The sequence below is a fragment of the Myotis nattereri genome (assembly GCF_964212035.1).
Source record: "Myotis nattereri genome assembly, chromosome: X".
Taxonomy (NCBI): Eukaryota; Metazoa; Chordata; class Mammalia; order Chiroptera; family Vespertilionidae; genus Myotis; species Myotis nattereri.
In genome coordinates, this window is record NC_138078.1 from 13,119,574 (window position 1) to 13,140,069 (window position 20,496).

At 35.2% G+C, this 20,496-nt stretch overlaps 1 protein-coding gene across 5 annotated transcripts in view; it reads left to right on the forward strand.

Moving 5' to 3' along the window:
* The window catches only part of CNKSR2 (connector enhancer of kinase suppressor of Ras 2), a 249,663-nt gene that overhangs the window by 223,413 nt on the left and 5,754 nt on the right, over positions 1 to 20,496 (forward strand). The window contains exon 19 of one of the 5 annotated variants that reach the window (XM_081115469.1): positions 14,089 to 15,419. The exons of the other annotated variants lie outside the window; for them this stretch is intronic. Within the exon in view, the coding sequence (XP_080971595.1) occupies positions 14,089 to 14,093 (5 nt within the window). The 3' untranslated portion in view covers positions 14,094 to 15,419. Of the gene's footprint in view, positions 1 to 14,088; positions 15,420 to 20,496 lie in introns of those variants that run through there. 5 annotated transcript variants of the gene reach the window in all.

Consider the following 20,496-nt stretch of genomic DNA (forward strand, 5'->3'; position numbering starts at 1 on the left):
GACAAACTGAAATGTGTGAAGTTTTTGGATTTGACAGCAAGGTTCCTACACAGAGGGCTCTTATATTTCAGAACAACTCTTCAATATCTCTCTTTATGTTTGTATCTTTTTTAAAAAACCTTTGGAACAATTTTCCACAGTCGTGTATAACATAAGCTATCTAATGGCAAGAGGGAAATACCCATTGATATGTAAAAAGAAGCCAACTTATATTAATGATTTATTATATATTTCAGTTATTTAGTGAAATATATCCAATGAACATAACTTGAATTATAAGGAAGTGAAAATTGAAGATGTTTTAACTTGCTATCTCTATTCTAAAGTAAATCTCAATTAACTTATTTTAGTCAGGTTTACAGCATCATGAACTGGTCAGCTTTAAATAAAGTAATTTTAAATATGACTTCAAGGACATTCTGAATGGAATGATTGAATTATATGTATTTGGCCTTTTACTGTCACTGTTGCCTCAGGAAAACTACCATTCCTATGTACTATACCTATCCGTTGAGTGAAAGGCATTTTGATGATTTATATTCTCTATAAAAGTATGCTAGTCTGGACTAGAGATGCAATGTGTAAGGCCAATCATGCCCATAAATCTGGATCTGTCATTCTTTGCTCATGTAGAGAGAGAAGGTATTTTTTTTAGAATTGCCTTCCCCCAAGGAAAAACCAACACATCTATAGTATGGTATGTTTTGTTTAAATCTTGTAGGTTTATTGAATACATTAATCTATCACAAATAATAGCTAACTTTTTTAATGAGTGCTAACTTTTCTAAGACACTATTCTAAGGTCCTTGCATAATATAACTCATTAAGTCCTCAAAACAATCCTAAGAGGTAAATACTGTTATCCTTATCTTGTAGAGGAGGAAACTTAGTTTAAATAACATGATCCAGGACTCCCAGCTAGTTAATAGCAGGTAGATGTTTCAGACAAAGACATTCTGGCAACAGAGTGCATGCTCTCAATCACATATTGCCCCTTCAGATCTATAATTTTAATTCAGGTTAAAATTTAGCAAAAATATCTCCCTTTCCTCTATATCAGTGGTTCTCAACCTTCTGGCCCTTTAAATACAGTTCCTCATGTTGTGGCCCAACCATAAAATTATTTTCGTTTTTACTTCATAACTGTAATGTTGCTACTGTTATGAATCGTAATGTAAATATCTGATATGCAGGATGGTCTTAGGCGACCCCTGTGAAAGGGTCGTTCGACCGCCAAAGGGGTCGCAACCCACAGGTTGAGAACCGCTGCTCTATATATTAAAAATAAAGGAAACAAAAAATTTTAAGTTTTATCAAGGCAGGTCAAGATCACCACTAATATGCTCTATCAAGTAAAGCAAAAAGCTGCACATCACTGTAGCTTTTATTACTAAAATTATAATTAGTGCACTTTTCAATTGTATTTAACCAGTGTCCAAAGCTGTGAAACAATTCTACCACTTGAGTCAAAGCTCTTAGTATTTTATACATTGACAGGATTCTTTTTATAGCTAATTTGTGGGAGTTAATAGTTAATATTGGGGGATATATATACACACACACACACACACACACACACATATATATCCCAAGAGTATCAGTTTGGAAAGTATTTCATGTGGTGGCCAAAGTTATTTTACTTTTTTAAAAATATGTATTTTTATTTATTTCAGAGAGGAAGGGAGAGGGAGAGAGAGAGAGAAAAATCAGTGATGAGAGAGAATCACTGATTGGCTGCCTCCTGCACGCCCCACACCAAGAACCGAGCCCACAACCCGGGCATATGCCCTGACTGGGAATCGAACCATCATCTTCTGGTCCACGCTCAACCCCCAAGCAACACCATCTGGGCTATTTTACTTTTTCCTTCCAACTTCCACTTTATTCATCTTCTTTGGAACAATCCAAATATTTCTGCCTTTTCTTGTATTGGCTAAAAGATCTTATTTATTTTTTAAATATTTTAAGATATAGAACAGCAACAGATTTAGGAGTAAAATTGGGAGATGCCACTGATCTTCCCAGTTCTTACTCACAGATGCTAAATCTGATATGCTGTGTTTTCTCTCCTGATAAAACATTAATGCCTATCACCTCTTAAAATCTGAAAAGTGGGTTCATGTGCCCTGAAAGGAACTATTTAAGAATGCAGCATTCACACTTTCATCTGTTTCCAACTTCATATTTCTCACTTGTATTATGCAATATGTAGTATGAAATGAAAGTTTATTACCAAAGTGAACTCTAGTGAAATTCTCATACTTTCTGCATATTCAACTCCAACATCCTATTTAAGAAAACCAAAATCAGAACTAATGAATAAATTATTACTTTTAACTCATATATTCTGGCTTTTTATTTGACATTTTAGTAGTAATTGATGTGGGTATCTGTGACCCGCCTTTCTTAGGAGAATGCCATAGCAACTGTTAAGTATGGTACAAGTTCACTGGAGCTTCCTCCTTTGTTGATGCTAAATACAGAAGCCACATTTGATTTCAGCTTGTCTGTTTTTAGAGGGAGCAATGTACCACAGTTCTTTCTACTTTCCAGGCTGACTTTTTCATTGCCATGGAGACAAGATCTACCCACACAACTAAGGTCTGAAACCATTCCTAGTATGGCTAAAACTAAGACCTTGGTCCCCAAGGTCTGTTCTATAATTAAAATGTATTGCTTGGTTAAAGAAGAATTCCAGCTTCTGCTTTTGAAGTTATTTATTGATTTTCCACGAAGAGAAAACAGGCTTTCTAGTTCTGTGCTTGAAAATTTACAATAAGGAGGAAATAAAATGTCATCATGACAGTTTCCTTGGTCATGTTCTGGGTTTGTGTGTAAATATGGTATATACATTGCTTAGTCAATCACTATGGAGCAATGTTTCATTTCAAATTGCGTGACAGGTTTCCTAAATAGTAGTAAATGCATTTAATGTATATTTCACAGTGATCTTAGAATGCTGCTTTTAATTCTAGATTGGGATTGTTAACGTTTGTTTCTAAATCTAGTATAAGTGTCTTTTACATTAGTTCTGCACTTTCTCACAATAATATCAGTATGAGTAAAGTTATTCTAGACCTTTCATCATAACTATAAATCCAGTTATAGCATATCCAGATAGAGCTGATGAATTATCTTTGGAAAATCATACATACCATTGCAGCTGTACTCTAATGTGTTATTTTTTAATTTTTTTATAAAATTTTTATAAATTTTTTTTTATTTTTATATATAAAGTCATATATATATGACTTTAATTATATAAAGTCATATATATATATATATATGACTTTAACAATGGGGATTTGTGAGAATAGTCTATGATGTAATGGTAGAGTGAAAAACAGAGAATATAAAAATGTTATTAAGGTAAGAGATTAGATTTATAACAGATTGGAGATAAATAAAAACATTAATTCTGATAAGTAACACTTAAAGTACTGTTTTAGGTTCTTACAAACGTCTCTTACATTTTCTTTTTTTTCTTTTTTTAAATTCTTTATTGTTTAAAGTATTACATATAGTATTACATATGTCTCCTTTTTCCCCCATTGACCTCTCTTCGGCTACCCCCACCCTCTAGTACATGCCCTCACCACCCTAGTGTCTGTGTCCATTGGTTATGCTTATATGCATGCATACAAGTCCTTTGGTTGATCTCTTACCCCACCCCCCCTCCCCTGTCTTCCCTCTGAAGTTTGACGGTCTGTTCGATGCTTCTCTGTCTCTGGATCTGTTTTTGTTCACCACTTTATGTTGTTCATTATATTCCACAAATTAGTGAGATCAGGTGATATTTCTCTTTCTCCAACTGGCTTATTTTGCTTAGCATAATGCTCTCCATGTCCATCCATGCTGTTTCGAATGGTAAGAGTTTTTTCTTTTTCTTTTTTATAGCAACATAGTATTCCATTGTGTAGATGTACCAATTTTTTAATCCTCTCATCTGCTGATGGGCACTTAGGCTGTTTCCAAATCTTAGGTATGGTAAATTGTGCTGCTATGAACATAGGGGTGCATATGTCCTTTCTGATTGGTATTTCTGATTTCTTGGGATATATTCCTAGAAGTGGGATCACTGGGTCAAATGGGAGTTGCTGTTTTCCACAGTGGTTGCAACCAGTCTGCATTCCCACAAGCAGTGCATGAGGGTTCCTTTTTCTCCACATCCTCACCAGCACTTTTCGTTTGTTGATTTGTTGATGATAGCCATTCTGACAGGTCTGAGATGGTATCTTATTGTCGTTTTGATTTGCGTCTCTCAGATGATTAGTGACTTTCAGCATGTTTTCATATGTCTGCTAGCCTTCTGTATGTCCACATTTGAAAAGTGTCCATAGAAGTCCTTTGCCCATTTTTTTATTGTTTATCTTTCTTTTGTTAAGATGTATGAGTTCCCTATAAATTTTGGAGATTAGGCCCTTATCAGATATGACATTGGCAAATATGCTCTCCCGTGCAGTGGGCTTTGTTGTTGTTTTGTTGATGGTTTCTTTTGCTGTGCAAAAGCATTTTTATTTTGATGTCCCATTTTTTTTATTTTGTCTTTAGTTTCTATTGCCCTCGGAGCTGTATCGGTGAAGATATTGCTATGACATATGTCTGATATTTTGCTGCCTGTGGATTCCTCTAATATTTTTATGGTTTCCCGTCTCACGTTTAAGTCCTTTATCCATTTTGAGTTTATTTTTGTGTATGGTGTAAGTTGGTGGTCTAGTTTCATTTTTTTGCATGTATTTGTCCAATTTTCCCAACACCATTTATTGAAGAGACTGTCTTGACTCCATTGTATGCTTTTGCCTCCTTTGTCAAATATTAATTGAGTACAGTGGTTTGGGTCAATTTCTGGGTTCTCTATTCTGTTCCATTGCTCTATATGTCTGTTCTTATGCCAGTACCAGGCAGTTTTGAGAACAGTGGCTTTGTAATATAGCTTGATATCTGGTATTGTGATCCCTCCACCTTTGCTCTTCTTTCTCAAGATTGCTGAGGCTATTTGGGGTCTTTTTTTATTCCATATGAATTTTTGGAGAGTTTGTTCTATGTCTGTGAAATATGCCATTGGTATTTTAATGGGATTGCATTAAATCTATAGATTGCTTTGGGTAGTATGGACATTTTAATGATGTTGATTTTACATTTTCTTTTTAACTTTCTTGGCATTTACTTTCCAAGGAAGGTATTTTTGTTGTCTTTATTGCTAAGAAATTCAGTTGGCAGTGGCCCCAAAGCTGCTCCTCCTTGCCAGAGTTGTTAATGAGCAAAGGATACCAAATATCAGGTTGGTATGCCAAGGAACTTAGTAATAATGCATTAACATTTGGAAGTTATTGAAGGGGAGAAATCAATATTGTAATTTTTTGTAATATTGTAAGCTCAGCCAGAATAAGTAAGCAGAAGTCTACTTCAAGCTTTCACAATCATAAACAATGTTGCAGCATGAGAGGAAATAATGTCTTTAAAATTTTAGCACACACCCTGGCCGGTGTTTCCCAGTGGTTAGGACGTCATCCTGCACACCAAAGGGTCTCAGGTTCTATTCAGTCAAAGGCACCTGGAATAAAGGTTCTGTCCCGGCCCCCGCCCTCCTCCCACTCATGGGGGCGCCTGCAGGAGGCAACCAATCCATGTGTATCTCTCTCACATCTCTTTCTCCCTCTCTTCCTCCCTCCCCCTCATCCCTCCTTTCCACTCTCTCAAAAAAAAAAAATCAGTGAAAAAAATATCCTCAGGTGAGGATTAACAAAAAAATAAATTTAAAAGAATAAATAAATAAGTAAATTTTTAGCAGAAGAATCACTCACCCACACACCCATTGTTGTACTTTTGTTGAAAAGTATATAGTATTTCATTCACTTTTGCAAATCAGTACCTCAGTTTTTCCCTCATTTCATCAGGAGGGATATCATGTAACTGAAGCTGATACTGAATGATTTTTTAAAATAATTCCACCAAAATCAAGATGGCAGTACTTTGAGGATAGTGTATGAATGTAGACTAAGCATAGGGTTTACTCTATAGAGCAGTGATGGCGAACCTCTGACAAGCGAACTCATTTTTTTGGTTGATTTTTCTTTGTTAAATGGCATTTAAATATATAAAATAAATATCAAAAATACAAATCTTTGTTTTACTATGGTTGTAAATATCAAAAAATTTCTATATGTAACACGGCACCAGAGTTAAGTTAGGGTTTTTCAAAATGCTGACACTCCGAGCTCAAAAGATTCGCCATAACTGCATGGAGTAAAAGTTCACAAAGATCTATATTACTGTTTATTTGAAATACCTTCTATATAAATATTTATTTTAGATCAAATTTTCAAGAATTAAAAAGTTGTGCCATTGACTGTCTATTTACTAGAGAAACTGGGCAGTAAAAACACAATTTGCATAACATCAAAATTTACTGATCACAGGTGGTGGTTGCTGCTCAGCAACTTGACATAGAGCAAAGTCCTTTGTTTACTATGAGTAGGTTCTGATGGAATGCATATACTACATGTATCTTTATAACCCCAACTTCCCAGGTACAAATACCTTTATCTGTTATTCACCAGGATATCCAATTTAGAGAATTCAGGCTAAAGTGCAATGGACAAATTAAATAGGTTGGCTCATGGAAGTAAAATCATTTTTACCACGCATTCACTTAAGTGGTTTAAGGTTCAGATAAGATTGGAACTGCTTTTTAGAGCACTTATCAGGTAGGAAAGAGAATGTCCTAGTTGGGTTAGAAGGGTCAAAGAACCCATTCAAAGAAAAAAAAAACAAGAAAACAAGTTAGATGTGTTGGTCCCAATTTGCCTGTTCATTTTGGCAGACCAGTCATAGTTACAGATGAAGTGTTGTGTCATATATGACTTACCTGTTCACCCCATTGACAGTTCTCAACACTGAGTTACTTCACACCAATTATCATCCAGACAGAATGTGATCTGTTTAATTATATCCTTTAAATATAAACAGGTAAGGTGGTGGTAGAGGTTAAAATTTCTCATAAATTAAAAATATGCATTATTCATTTCTAAAGTATTAGGGAATCAAAAGTCTATTTCCTATAATGTGTTAATGTCTCAGACTTCAGGTTTGTTACCTCTGAAGATACTTCATTTAGAAATGAGAATTTTAAAGAGATTATTTTAAAATAAGAATAGTAACATTAATCATAAAATAGGTTGCAACAGCAACCCATTCTGCAAGTAAACTCTTATCCACCCATTTTGCTGAAAGACACATTTACAGGGAAGGTTGTCTCATTAGAGTTTAATAGACTCCTTAATTAATCTCAAAATAACTTTATGAAATGTTTAAATATAGGGATAAATTAGGATGGAATGGTTTGAGAGTTGATACAAATGTTTTATAGGAAAGGGAAAAAAAAACTTTTTCTCTAGTCTATGTTCTTTGGCTGGGGCCCACAAATTAAATTGACAAAAGAATAACAGGAGGAAAGGCATATAAATTTTATTCTCTGTTAATATTTTAACCTTTATGTACACAGAAGCCTTCATAGAAAAGAAGACCCAAATAAGCTGTTAGACTTGGAGCCCTAAATATCATTTTAACAAAAAATAATAAATTGTAGAAAAAGTGATAAGATAATGAAAGAGGTTTGGGCTTCTAGGTCAGTAAATTGTGGAAAAGTAAATGTATGGGGGAAACTAACATAAGATAAAGGTTATTTTAGTAAGTTTTGCTTGTGCTGACCCATCTTGATGCCAAATTTCTGTCTCCAATGATAAGGGTTGTTCTTCTGATATGGAAGAGGAGAGGAAGAACAAATTTAAAAGGAGAAATTTATATCCTGGGGAACAGCCAAAGATTTTTCTGTGTTTGCTGCTTTTTAATTACCTTCAGCTCAAAATAATTCAGATGCCAAAGTGGCATATTTTAGGATGGCATATTATATTCTCCTTCAGTTTTAAAGTCCATTGTAAGCATCATAACTCAGCTGTTTTATATTTTATATATACATACATATGTGCATTCATTTTTTGTCTCCTTTAAATTTGCTGTGAATTTCAAATATTTTTACTTTCTATGTATGTTTAATTAAAATTAATATAGTCATACAGCATTAGTAATGTAATTACATATAGTATAATTACATATAATATACATTACTAGGGTAATTGTATATTTACATTTTAGTTATATAATTGAATCTGTCTATGTGTATGTATATAATACATATACATATACATGTGCTTAATAAAGTAGAGCAGTATTTTAATGATAATTATTAACTATGAAATTTTAAGATAGCAATTGGAGAAGGGGTTGTACAACTATATCATGAACTCTTTGAGGTCAGACTATCATCTTTGTATATTTATCCCAAGCATTTGATATATCTACCTGTAGGTGCACATTAAATACTTATTGAACTTTACATATCTATAAAATTGAATCCCTCCCATTTTCTATTTTAAATTCTGAATGGTGACATTTGAAACGACAATATAATGTGGCAAAATTCCATAGTACATTTTTTCTGAACTATCTATAGGCATTTAATTGAAAATAAACTGGTGGTCAATTGACTTAACATATCAAGTATCCCTGTGACTAATAAATATAAAAGACCTTTTCAATTGTTGCTAATATGTTTCTTTTAAAGTGTATTTTAGGTTTGCCTTCATTTTTAATGCAGACAGAAAAAGCCAGAGTGTGTGATATACTCATAATAACTAATTAAGTCCTAAAGGCCCTCTAAGGTCAGAGTATAGCAGTAGGTACATTAAGATGAGATACTACTTTCATAAGGAAATACTCTCTCTCCTGTGAATTATACACAGAGGATGGAATTGTGATTTGGCAATTTAGAGCAATATTCTAATTATCTGGAAACAGTATTTCCTTATCTGTTTTTACAAAGTTCATCAAATATTTTATTTTACCTGGAATTGCTAACTAAAGATCTCCAAAAGTACTATAAGTATGGCACTGTATTACTTTTTACAGTTAACTACTTTATTTTGAAAAAGAATACTTTTTCATGAAAATCTTACTAGTTCATAAAATAAAAACAAAGACTTGTCAATTCCTTCCTTCTATGGTATTAAATTTTAAAATAAGCAAATAAACTAATTTTCAAAATCTCATAGCTCAACCTTTATGACAAAAGAGGCCCTCGAAATTCACAAGTCTCTCTCTTGGTCTTATCATTCTGAACCAAAGGCATCAGTCTCCTATTTTCAATATTTACACTGAGAAAAGTAGGTATCACTGACGATTATTCATGGTGTTAGATACTCCTATTTCCCAAAGGAAAAACTTAAATATGAACACATACATTAGAAGAGGGAGAGGCTCCAGATAATGGTGTTACAGAAATATGCTTTATGGGTTTTTTTTAAGCACACAAAACAGTTCTGTTCTCCCAGGAGCTCTGCAAGTGTTAGGCTGGGATGTCTGCTGTTGGTGACCTTTGTTATCTGCAAGCAGCTTAAGACCGGTATTCAGTGGCTTTGCCCTTAAATTTGCCCTCAAGCTCACTGATAATGGAAGTGAATAAATGAAACAAAGTTTCCTCTTAAAAATCAGAAATAGGGATCTTTCCAAGTGCTATTCTGGCTTAAGGATTTCCTATTTCCATTTTCACATATTTTCTTCTCTTTCATTCATTAAGGAAAAGATTTTCTCTTGCAAATATTTCTGCCTCCATCCTTACCCTATAATCTAACCCTCAGGCATTTGATTTGGGATCATCAGTTATTCCTAGCAGGTACATTATTAGAAGCCAGATTACATTTCTAAAACTTACATTTCTGGAATTTCTCTTCCCGCTTATTATTTGAGCAGTCTTTAGTGGGAGGATTTTTAAATTCATAAATCAAAAAGGGAAAGAAACATGATCCTCAACATGGCCTACATGGATTCAATCTGTGAAGAGCTTGCATGGGAAGCAGATCCATGGAATAAGTCATCCTGTACATGGCTCAACATGGCATTACATAGGGGTTTAGTAACAGGGAAACAGTAGCTGTTTCTTTTTATACAACTTAGCTGGTGGCCTCACAATTGGAGGTTTCAGTGATGAAAGAAAGCTCAATTGGAGGTTTCAGTGATGAAAGAAAGCTCAATAAATGTTTGTTAAGTAATATGCCAAATAGAAATATTACTGATTTTCTTAGGGTAGCTTAGATATGTTGCTGCTGTTTCAAAATGCAGTTGATTAAAAGCTTGGTAAACAGTGAAGTTTATTTCAATAGCAGTAAGTGGAGAATTTTTCAAATGTGTTTTTATTGATATGAGAGAGAGAGAGGAAGGGAAAAGAAAGAGACATAGAAACATTGATAAGAGAGAAACATCAGCATCCATCAGCTGCTTCCTGCACCACCACCACCCCCCCACCCCCCGTCCCTTACTGGGGATCAAGCCTGAGATCCAGGCATGTGCCCTGACCTAGAATCTAACCATTGATACTGAGCCACACCAGTTGGGTGGGAATATTTTTTATAATTAGGATATTGACCAAAAGAAAACAATCAAGAGCCATATAACTTGTTTGCTTTCTAAGGTATATGCAATTTCTGCTTGTTCTTTAAAAAAACAGGAATCAAATTACTCTGTCATTACTAGTATAATAAATAATTTAACTAGTTGGAATTATTTTTACTATTTGGGGATAAATGAAGTTGTCAAGAGCTAGAAAGCCCAACAAAAACATGAAGGTAGAGAAAGGTAGAGTGTTAAGAACCAGAAAGGGATTTGCAAAAAAGTAAAAGACAAAAATATGAGATTCACAAAAGATAGGCTTTCGTGGAACGGTGTCATTATGAAGCAAGTTTGTTTTTGTGTTTTAGAAATTTCACGTAGGTTAACCATGTCCTAGTCCATCATATCTGACCGTCCTGGCCTGCCAATGCTGCTCATACTTGAGATTCAGAATACACACACAAATACATTCATTGATTTAATGGGCATGAGTCTGGAAGTATCTTTATAGTTGTCCTGTTTGCCTCAAGAATAAAGAGGAACTATCTAGGACACAGACAATAGAGTGGTGAAGGCCTGGGAGGAGTGGAGGGAGTCAATGGAAGAAAAACACATATACAAAAAATGGGGACATCTGTACTACTTTCAACAATAAAGATTTTTTTTAAAATATAGCATAAAATTGTGTAGCTTAAATGAGTACATTTTAGCTATTGCACACAATTTCTTATCATTTTTTACAATTTATATGCAATATATAAGCTAAATATATTTAAATATTATTAACACACTCTTGTTTTATTCCTTAACTTAGTGTATTTTGAATATTTTCTTATCACTAAATATCATTATTGTATAATAAATTTTAATTTAAATTTTTAAAAATGAGGAACTATTTAGCCTGGCCAGTATTGCTTAGTGGTTGAGCATTGACCTATGAACCAGGAGGTCAGGGTGCAATTCCAGGTCAGGGCACATGCCCAAGTTGCCAGCCCAATCCCTGGTAGGGGGCATGCAGGAGGCAGCCAATCGATGATTATCTCTCATCAGTGATTTTTCCATCTCTCTCTCCCTCTCTCTTTCTCTCTGGAATCAATAAAAACATTAAAAAATAAAGAGGAACTATTTAATAGTACATAAAAGAATAGGTGTAAAGAATTTGTTCTAGTAGTATTCTCAGTAGACCAAGATATTTCTATCGGATTCCATGGCAAAAACATTGAAATTATTCGAGCTATGTAATACAATGTTATACTGGTGATGGAAATAAGAATTAAATGCTATGTGACATGCCCAACTACAGGCCTCTAGTACAAAAAATGGCATCACTCCAACTAGCCCTACCCAATGTGACTGGCCTGAAGCAGGTCTCAAACTGTAGTGGGCACAAGAATCACCTAGGTCAGTGGTCGGAAAACTGTGGCTCGCGAGCCACATGCGGCTCTTTGGCCCCTTGAGTGTGGCTCTTCCACAAAATACCAACTTCTGCGCATGGGCCATGAAGTTTCAATCGCACTGTACGTGTGTGTGCACCTGCACATGGTATTTTGTGGAAGAGCCACACTCAAGGGGCCAAAGAGCCGCATGTGGCTCGCAAGCCGCAGTTTGCCGACCACTGACCTAGGTGGTTTGCTTAAAATGCAGAGTCCTGAGTTCCATACCCAGAAATTCTAATTCAGATTAGGGGTAGGGCTCAAAAATCTGTGTTTAACAAGCAGACCTCCAGTCCTGAGATTTCGTAGCCAGTGGCCCTGATCACTACTATTTGAACAGATACCTTGCCCTGGGCAGTTATCTTCTCTTATGCTAATACATGGGGGGGGGCAAAAGAGGTTTACAGCTGTGAGTACACAAAATACAGTTTATTCTTGCCTTATTATTTAGTAATTATTGTATTATTTTCCATGCCAACAACTATAAACCTACTTTTGTCCCACTCTGTATATACAGTTTGGGAACTAAATGTAGTCATTTTGAAAATAGCAGTCCTCCCCTCACCAACCTGCACTTTGGTAAGGCACTCAATTGAGCAAGTGTTTCCAATATCTTGGAGTAGAATTCGGCCATGCTGTAGAAACAACTAATCGTGACTTGATTACCAGGTATCTAGGTCAGGTTTAGTATGGGTTAAGTGCACTAAAAATTAAACTACTCATGTAACATTTTTCTCTGAGGGGAAATAAGAGGTCTGTTCAAAACAACAACTTACAAAATGTTTGAATTGCATAGATAAATTAGGAACAGTTCAAACTTAGAAATGAACTTGTGCCCAAGGTTAGATTGCCTGTGACTTTTCTGCTTCAAATTCCATGACCAGTACCTGAGGGGAGGAGGGTGAGGTGATTGGATAAAGAAGGCGAAGGGATTAGCTAAAGAACATATGTGCATACCCCATGTGATGAAGGGCAAAGGAGGGTAGAGGTGGGCAAAGGTGGGTGGAAATAGGGGATACCTGCAATAGTGTCAACATTAAAAATTATTAAGAAAAAAAGAAATTCCATGACCTTATGAAACAAAGTGATAGAAGCCAGAGCTAGCATTCCACTATTATAATTTCCTCTAAAATTAGATATTATCTTTTGTTTCATTTGACTTACATATGAATATTATTTTATTCCCAGCTCCTTTCCTATAAGAGCATGGTATGCTATAATAAACAAAAATTAGTTCTGCTGATTTCTGGACTATGCTGCATTCTCTTTTCTAGATAAAGTGCTATGGGTTACTCACACCCGTCTCATTTTCTAAGGGAGGTAGTAATGAACAACACGCCTTCTCACCTTGTAACTTCTTAATATACTCAAAAGCTATTACAGGATATTGCAGAAAAATTCTGCTCTAGTACAAAAAGAAAACTTGTGTCTGATGACAGTATTTGGATTCCTCAAAATCTAAAATAAAATGAACTAAGAGAGACTATAGTTTATTTTATCCCAGTTGTTCTTATTTTCCCAGGTCATTCAGAAACTTTAGTCTCTTCTAGTTTCTTAATTCCTTGGCATGTGGCTCATATTCAATTGTAAAGTCACCCTTTCATCACAATTGCCCTGTTAGAGCTTTTCATTTCTCTTCATTTTGTGTTGGTCAGCATTTGACCTCCTCATTGGAGGCACACTAGCTGACTCTTTTATCTCACCAATTAGCACGTGGTTAACAAATATATATCAGAGTAGTTAGATAGAAGGTAGAACAGAAAACTTTTCCTCATAATTCTTCATTGGATGAATTTGAGGAAAGATCTCATATAGAAATACTGTTTAATTTCCTTGAAAGACTGGTCATTTTACATGTGTATGAAGAATACTTTTAACAGACTTTTCTCATTAAAATTATAGACATGCATATACAAGTATAGAGGGGGGAGAAGATGTATCTGTGCTGTGTATTATTTTGTATACATAAGATTGGCATTTCCAAATAACCAAGCTTCAAGCAAAAAGTGTACCATTTATGGCCAAATAGATTTGCATGCCAACAGAAAAACATTATGGTATTGAAACCATATGCAATTCTAGCCATATTTTTTTCTCTTTCTCTTCATGGGTATTGCATGATGGTATTTCTAATACAGATACTAATGTGCTTTAGAAATAATGGCACCCGCAGGTCTTTTCATCATATTGTATCACTGCTTTATCATATTAGGCTAATACACTGCGAGAGTTGATAGAACCTCTCCATGCCAAATCGGATCCACTTCTGTTGGCACTCAACCCATTGGACTCACAGATTGATAAGCTAATGTTTAGAGAATTTAGATCGGAGAGAGTCGGCACGGCACAGACTCAACATCAACCTCTTGCAAGCAACTAAAATGGCCTCGTCCTTGCTGTTTATAACAGAAAACAGACTTTTAAAAGTTTAGATCATCAAGTGTTTTGGATTGGGGGCCTCCCTAAAGGGATATTAAGAGGGGCAGGCCACTCTTAAGAAGAATGCGAGCTTTCTACACTGGGACTAGCATAAGATCAAAGCCAATCAAGATGGAGCACAGTGACAGAAAACTGCCATTTCTGTGAGAGAACAGAAGGGGAAGGGTATTGACTGGGAAAGGGCTCTGTGTGGTGACATTTCAGTTGTGTTCTCCTTACACCAGGAAAGGAGAGGGGTCAGCTCCAATAACTAGAAAACCCTGGCTGTTTAATGGACTCTTTGGTGGCCTCTTTAAGGCAAAGCAGAGGAAGCAAATTCTGTGTATTAAGTGTATTTTGCATTTTTAAAACTTGACGTGCTGTATTGTACTAAATTAAGTGTAATCTATTAAGGCAAGGTATACACAACCTGCTCTGAAACTTGCTATGTTTATTCTATTATAAAGTGTATTCAGGTGCAACACAGAGATTGCTTTTGGTGACACTAATGAAGAAAATTCCTCATGCCAGGCTTTATTAGATTCCTCAGCTAAAATCCTAACTTTTTCCTTATTTCTTGGCACTTGTATACAAATGGTGTTGCCTCATACGACAGGCATGAGCTATTCTTTTCTGTAAAATTTTCCTAATCTATAGGCTGTGGTTTTCACTTTTGAAAAAGTATTTTGTCTGGATGTCTTTCAAACTAGCTTCACCTATTATTTAATACTATGTAACTGGGTCCCTTATGACTCAATATTGCTTATTTTTCTTCTGTAGTGGATGTGAAATTTCCTTTACTTAGTTGGATAAGATACTCTGTAATAATTTCAATGCTAATTAATGGATATTTAATACTGTGCAATGAACAGATAATTTAACATTGTATTTGGAAATGTTTTTTTTCTTCCTGTCGCCGCAGTGTGTGGTATTGCATAATGTGAATACATGTAAAAATATAAATTACTTAAAAATAAAATATGACCAATTGGTTTCAGATCTTTTCAGATAGCTAAATAATTTGCTAAGTATGCTTGATAGTAAATATATTTCTGAAAAGAAGTAATCTATGCTTCTTTCTCACAAATGGAATTTGTGTTGTGAATAAAAATCACATTGATCTGCCTTACAATTGCTTCTGTGCTCTAACCGTTTTAATGTGTTTTTAAGTATATATATATATATGTAAAAATGATGGTTCCAGTATGTAGAAATCCATCAAAAAGCATTTTGTTGGTATTTAATATTAGCAGGATTGTCTTGGGTCATCCTCTCTGTTTAAGTTATAGTGAAATTTTATGATAAGAAGTATTTTCGTTTTTTCTCATTAAGGACTATAGTAACTCCACGTTGATTTTTAAACATAATCATCTCTCAGCTTTGATTTCAAACTGTGCCCTTAATAAATCCCTGCCTAAGAACCAGATACCTTGACCTCCATGTGTCTATTAGATAAATTTTCTAAATTCCATGAGTAAACCCACAATTGGTCATTTATGTCTGTGGCTGTCCTTCAAAGAACCTTTCCTTTGGGTCAATAAATCAATGCCAAGGACACCAAGATTTTGCCATCATAGAAACTATCCATCATAGAAACTACTGTATAGTGCCCTGGAAATTCAGTCACTGTCCTATAGTTGTGGCCTTAAACCACATAATTTGGCAAAATTGACATGCATAGAGAATGAAGTACAGAAAAATCTCCAGCTCTGTCATTTCTGTCACATCTTTACTGTTGTGCAGAAGGGATTGACAGACACTAGTATGTGCTGTACTTGATTTTGGTGAAGCACAAGGTCATTCTTACACAGGGATAGACCGCACATGTTCTTTAAGAATACCCTTAGCAATACTGGTAGAGTCACTCAAGCTGTACTTTTTTTTAAAATAGAGTTTTTTCCCTCATTAAACTTAATTTTTTATCAGAGAAATTGTTATTTTGACTAAGGGAAAAAACAAATTACTTTTAAAAATGAGAAGGGTAGGTGATTACAGAGCAATGAGTAAAAGCCTAGTTTTAAAATATTATGTTTTTTTCCGGTATAACTGCCCCCCCCCCCACCCAGCTTTACAATGCTAAGCATAGCTAGTTGACTTATATAAAAGCATGAATAAGAGAACTAATATGTAATTATAAGACAATTCATATTACAGTTTAAAGTCCTGAATACATAATCATCTTTAGCATAAAACCTATAAACATTAAACCCATCTACATTAAATCCATTAAAAGTTTACTTATCACCTTACATATAAATAAGTTGTTCATCATGGTGCACTGGTAAATTAGTATTCACAGAAAATATTCCCGTTGTCTCAATGCAAATGTTTAATTGACCTTCATGACAAGAATAGTGCTCCACATACGTGACACCATTAGCCTGGAAGCCTTTAGGCGCTCTGTGGCTGTACAAGAACGAATGCCTCTCACATTTGACTGGTGACTAATGCTACTATGTCCAGCCTTCTCTGCCCCTTGTGACTTAGCTTTTCCAAGCTTTCTGTGCTCATTACCCAGCTGTGTTGTGGAAGGAATGACTGTTTCCAGAAAGACATCATTGTCCAATTTTAAAAGAGCACAGTTCCCTTCCAAAACATGTTGACTCGGTTCTTCAAGAGCCCAGCTGGTATACTTGTTTTGTTTTCTTTTCATCTTTTACTTTCTTTCAACATTGTCATTACAGTCCTGGGGAAATGGGGAAGACACCAGCATGAAATTTTGGGTCGCCAAGTTTGTGTTCTGCTCTCCAGAACACAATTTTCACCAAAGAAACATGAACAAAATTGTATAACAGACTGTGATAAAATGTGCACAGTCACCTAACAGGGAGCCCTCTTTAGAGTACTGTGTGTATACAGTAGAGAAAAACATCACTCAGCTTAAATCTTGGGTAGCAGAGGACCTGTGCCAGACAGAAGAATGGGAAATGCAAATAAGAGGGAGGGTTTTCTGCTCAGGGAGAGTCATAATCTAGGTCTCTGAAGGAGGGTACACATGGGGCCATTGAGGTACAGGAAGAAAAGACATTGGAATTTGTCCTCAATTTTTATAGCTCATTTTTTATTTCTTTTCTGTGTCTGTTTTATTACATCCATATCAACATAGAGTAATACATGTATATAAGTTATCAAAAGTAGAAGTGTTTTAACTGATAAGTGTGCACAATCAAAATGTTTGGAAACCACTGGGCATGAATGTAAGGAAATACACCAACTGAAGACCTTTTAGTATTTGAGAACTATATTATCATCTGCTAACAATCCATTTGCAAGAAAGTTCTAACAAACTATTATTTTGCATTAGCTAATCTTTTCTTTGACCTCTTCTTTATCACTACCAGGAGGTCATATGTAACCTGAAAGCACCAAACAGTGAATTGCTGTGGTGCTTACCACATAGGGATAGGGTCACAATATTTCATAATGTAGCGAGAGTATCAATAAGACAATAAAGGATCTTCTTTTTCCCCTGCCGCAGATGACACAGCCAGAAATGACCCTCCCTTGGTATAGAAACATGTTAATTCATCAATAACTTCTTTGTGACTCTCAAATCTATCCGACAATGAAATTTTATATAGGAAAGAAAACTTTATATGTTCCATTTGCTTTAATAAAATTGCAATACAAAAGTCTGTTACCTGACACAGAACTAATTCACATGTTGTAAATATAAATATAATGTGGGAGGGAATTAATTCTTGCAAAGGCCCAGAGTTCCTGAATAAATTAGATACCAATTAAATTTTTTTTGTAGGAGCAATATACTTACTCACTAGGAATCACTGAAGGTTCCTATATATGTCCTGTGGTTTGCATGTGGTGTTCTACACTTTGCCAACTTTCAGAAACATTCATTCAAATTGCAAAAGAGCTGGTACTCTGCCAGCACTCCAATGACTGAACTGGCATGTTGAAAGTCAATAAGGAAGCAGACCTCACCAAGTGCTTGCCTGCTCTTCCAAAGCAAGCCTCTTCTAGAAGAAGAAAAGCAAGGGTTTTAAAAAGAGAGAAACCAGAAGAGAAGTGAGAAGGAGACGAAGAAGAAGAGGGCAAAACAAGAAGAAAATAAAGGTGCTTTCATATTTTCAGTTGCAACAGTAGCCCCAATTGACTTAATTGGTATTCATCTGAGAGGAAAAAAAATCAAGGAAACCAATTGAAAATTATAAAAGAAAATAAAGGTCTGTTTTTGTCTTGAATGTTGAGTTCTGTGTTGTTTTGACTGTTGAGCACAGTGAATCAGATTTATAATGTGACTCTGCCCCTCACCCCCCTCCTTTGAAAATAAAAGGACTCTTTGTCTAGTCTTAAAATGTTCAGTGATTGGTGGCATTTTGTGGTAGCCTGGCATCTCAATCCCTCATCTTTCCTCATCCCACTGCTGTGTCTTGTGATGTTGCATATGTGTATATGTGTAGGGGTAGGGGAAGGGGCCTTACTTATCTCTAATAGGGGCCATGCTATTCCATTGCTGTACTTGGAAATGTTTCTGTGTTCCGTCTCATTGTGATTTCTTGTTCAAATGTCCTACCCAGAGATAAACCTATACTCAATTATTCTCACATCTCTCAAACTAGGTCCCTTGTGGAATTGTGTTGTCCTTTGGTTGAATGCTTTTATTCCCCCTTAATGGCAAGAGCGGGGGGGGGGGGACTTTCTGTTTTTATTTATTTAATAGCTATGCTTGTAACTTCTATCCTTCTTAAACTAAAACTGCATCGAAACTTTATAAAAAATCAATTTTCATACTGGCCCAGTATTTCACAAACTTTAAGAACTGGGGAGAAAGAAAACTGTAAGAATTTTTTTAAACAAAATATATACTCCCTACAGTTTTAGCTAATATGGAGGAAGGTTATTTGTAAATAAAACTTTACTATGTTAAAATAGTCTGCCTCCCTTAAATCCTAAAACTATAAACTGAATCCCTTTTCTTCTCCACCTTCTTTCAAAAACTGTGAAACTAATAATACATTAGGCCACTGATACCTAAACTACTATAATTCACGTCTGTTAGGCCTCCCATTTCTCTCTCAGTCTCTGCTCTATGAAATTACATTGAGCTTTGGATGCAGTCTTGCCTTGAGGCTAAAAGAATGATAACTGCTAAATAATTCCTCAAGGTCCTTTCCTGGCCTATGATTTTGTGAAATGGAATTATGCTGTTCAAATGTATCCTTGTTTTTACAACTTCATTTAGGTACTCTGAATGACCTTATGATTTTGTGCCTTCCTGGCTCTAAACAATTCTCAGTTAAAATTCCCTATCCCATTTCAATCTTGCTCTTAACCCACAAAGTAGTTACTCCTTTATATAGTCCTCCACCCACCTGCCCATCAGAATTTTCTAGGTGTTGCAAACATTCATAGATGAGCCAACAGAGAATTTAAAAGCTGTTATTTAAAGGGATGTTTGTATTTTTAGATTATAGTTCTAATGTAGATATATGATTAGGAAGTTAAAATTCATGGGATTAGTAATGTCATGTGCTGATTATAACAATAATAAAAAGGTCGGAAGGAACTTTCCAATGGCAGGACTCAATAATCCTACTACTAATAGTTGCTAACCTCAGCAGCAGAGCCAAAAATTGAACATGAGACTTAAATGAGGCTTTTTAATCCTAAAGGCGATCCCTTTAAGTTAAGGTACTGTGTTTGTGGGCTTTGGTGGTGGTTTTAGGTACACTCTAAAAAAATTTAAGAATGCTGCACTTTAAGGGAGTCTCACAAATTCATTAGCACTTACTGTTAAATACACAGTTCAAATGATTAACAAAATTGGCAGTATTGAATTCTTATTAAAATTATGGATTCTGGAGCTAGACTGCCCAGTTGGAATTCTAGCTCCATCAGTTACTGTGATCTTGACCAAGGTACTTCCCTGCTGTAAAGTAAAAATCAAGTATATCTACTCTTAGTTTTGTTGTAAGGATTATGAACATTACGCATTTACCTCTTTCTTGGCACCTATAAATATTAACTACTATTATTATCAGAGAATCTTTTTGAAGTATGTCAGAAAACCTAAAATATTCACATGGACTATAGTAGAATGAACAACATTAAAGGAAACATGATATAGCCCTAATTCTTTAACAGAGAGCCAGAGTCCTGTTTGAGGAGCACTAATTGTATTGGCCCAAGGAGTAAATGTGGAATGTCGTTCATTCTACCATGGTCAAGTTCATCTTTGTTT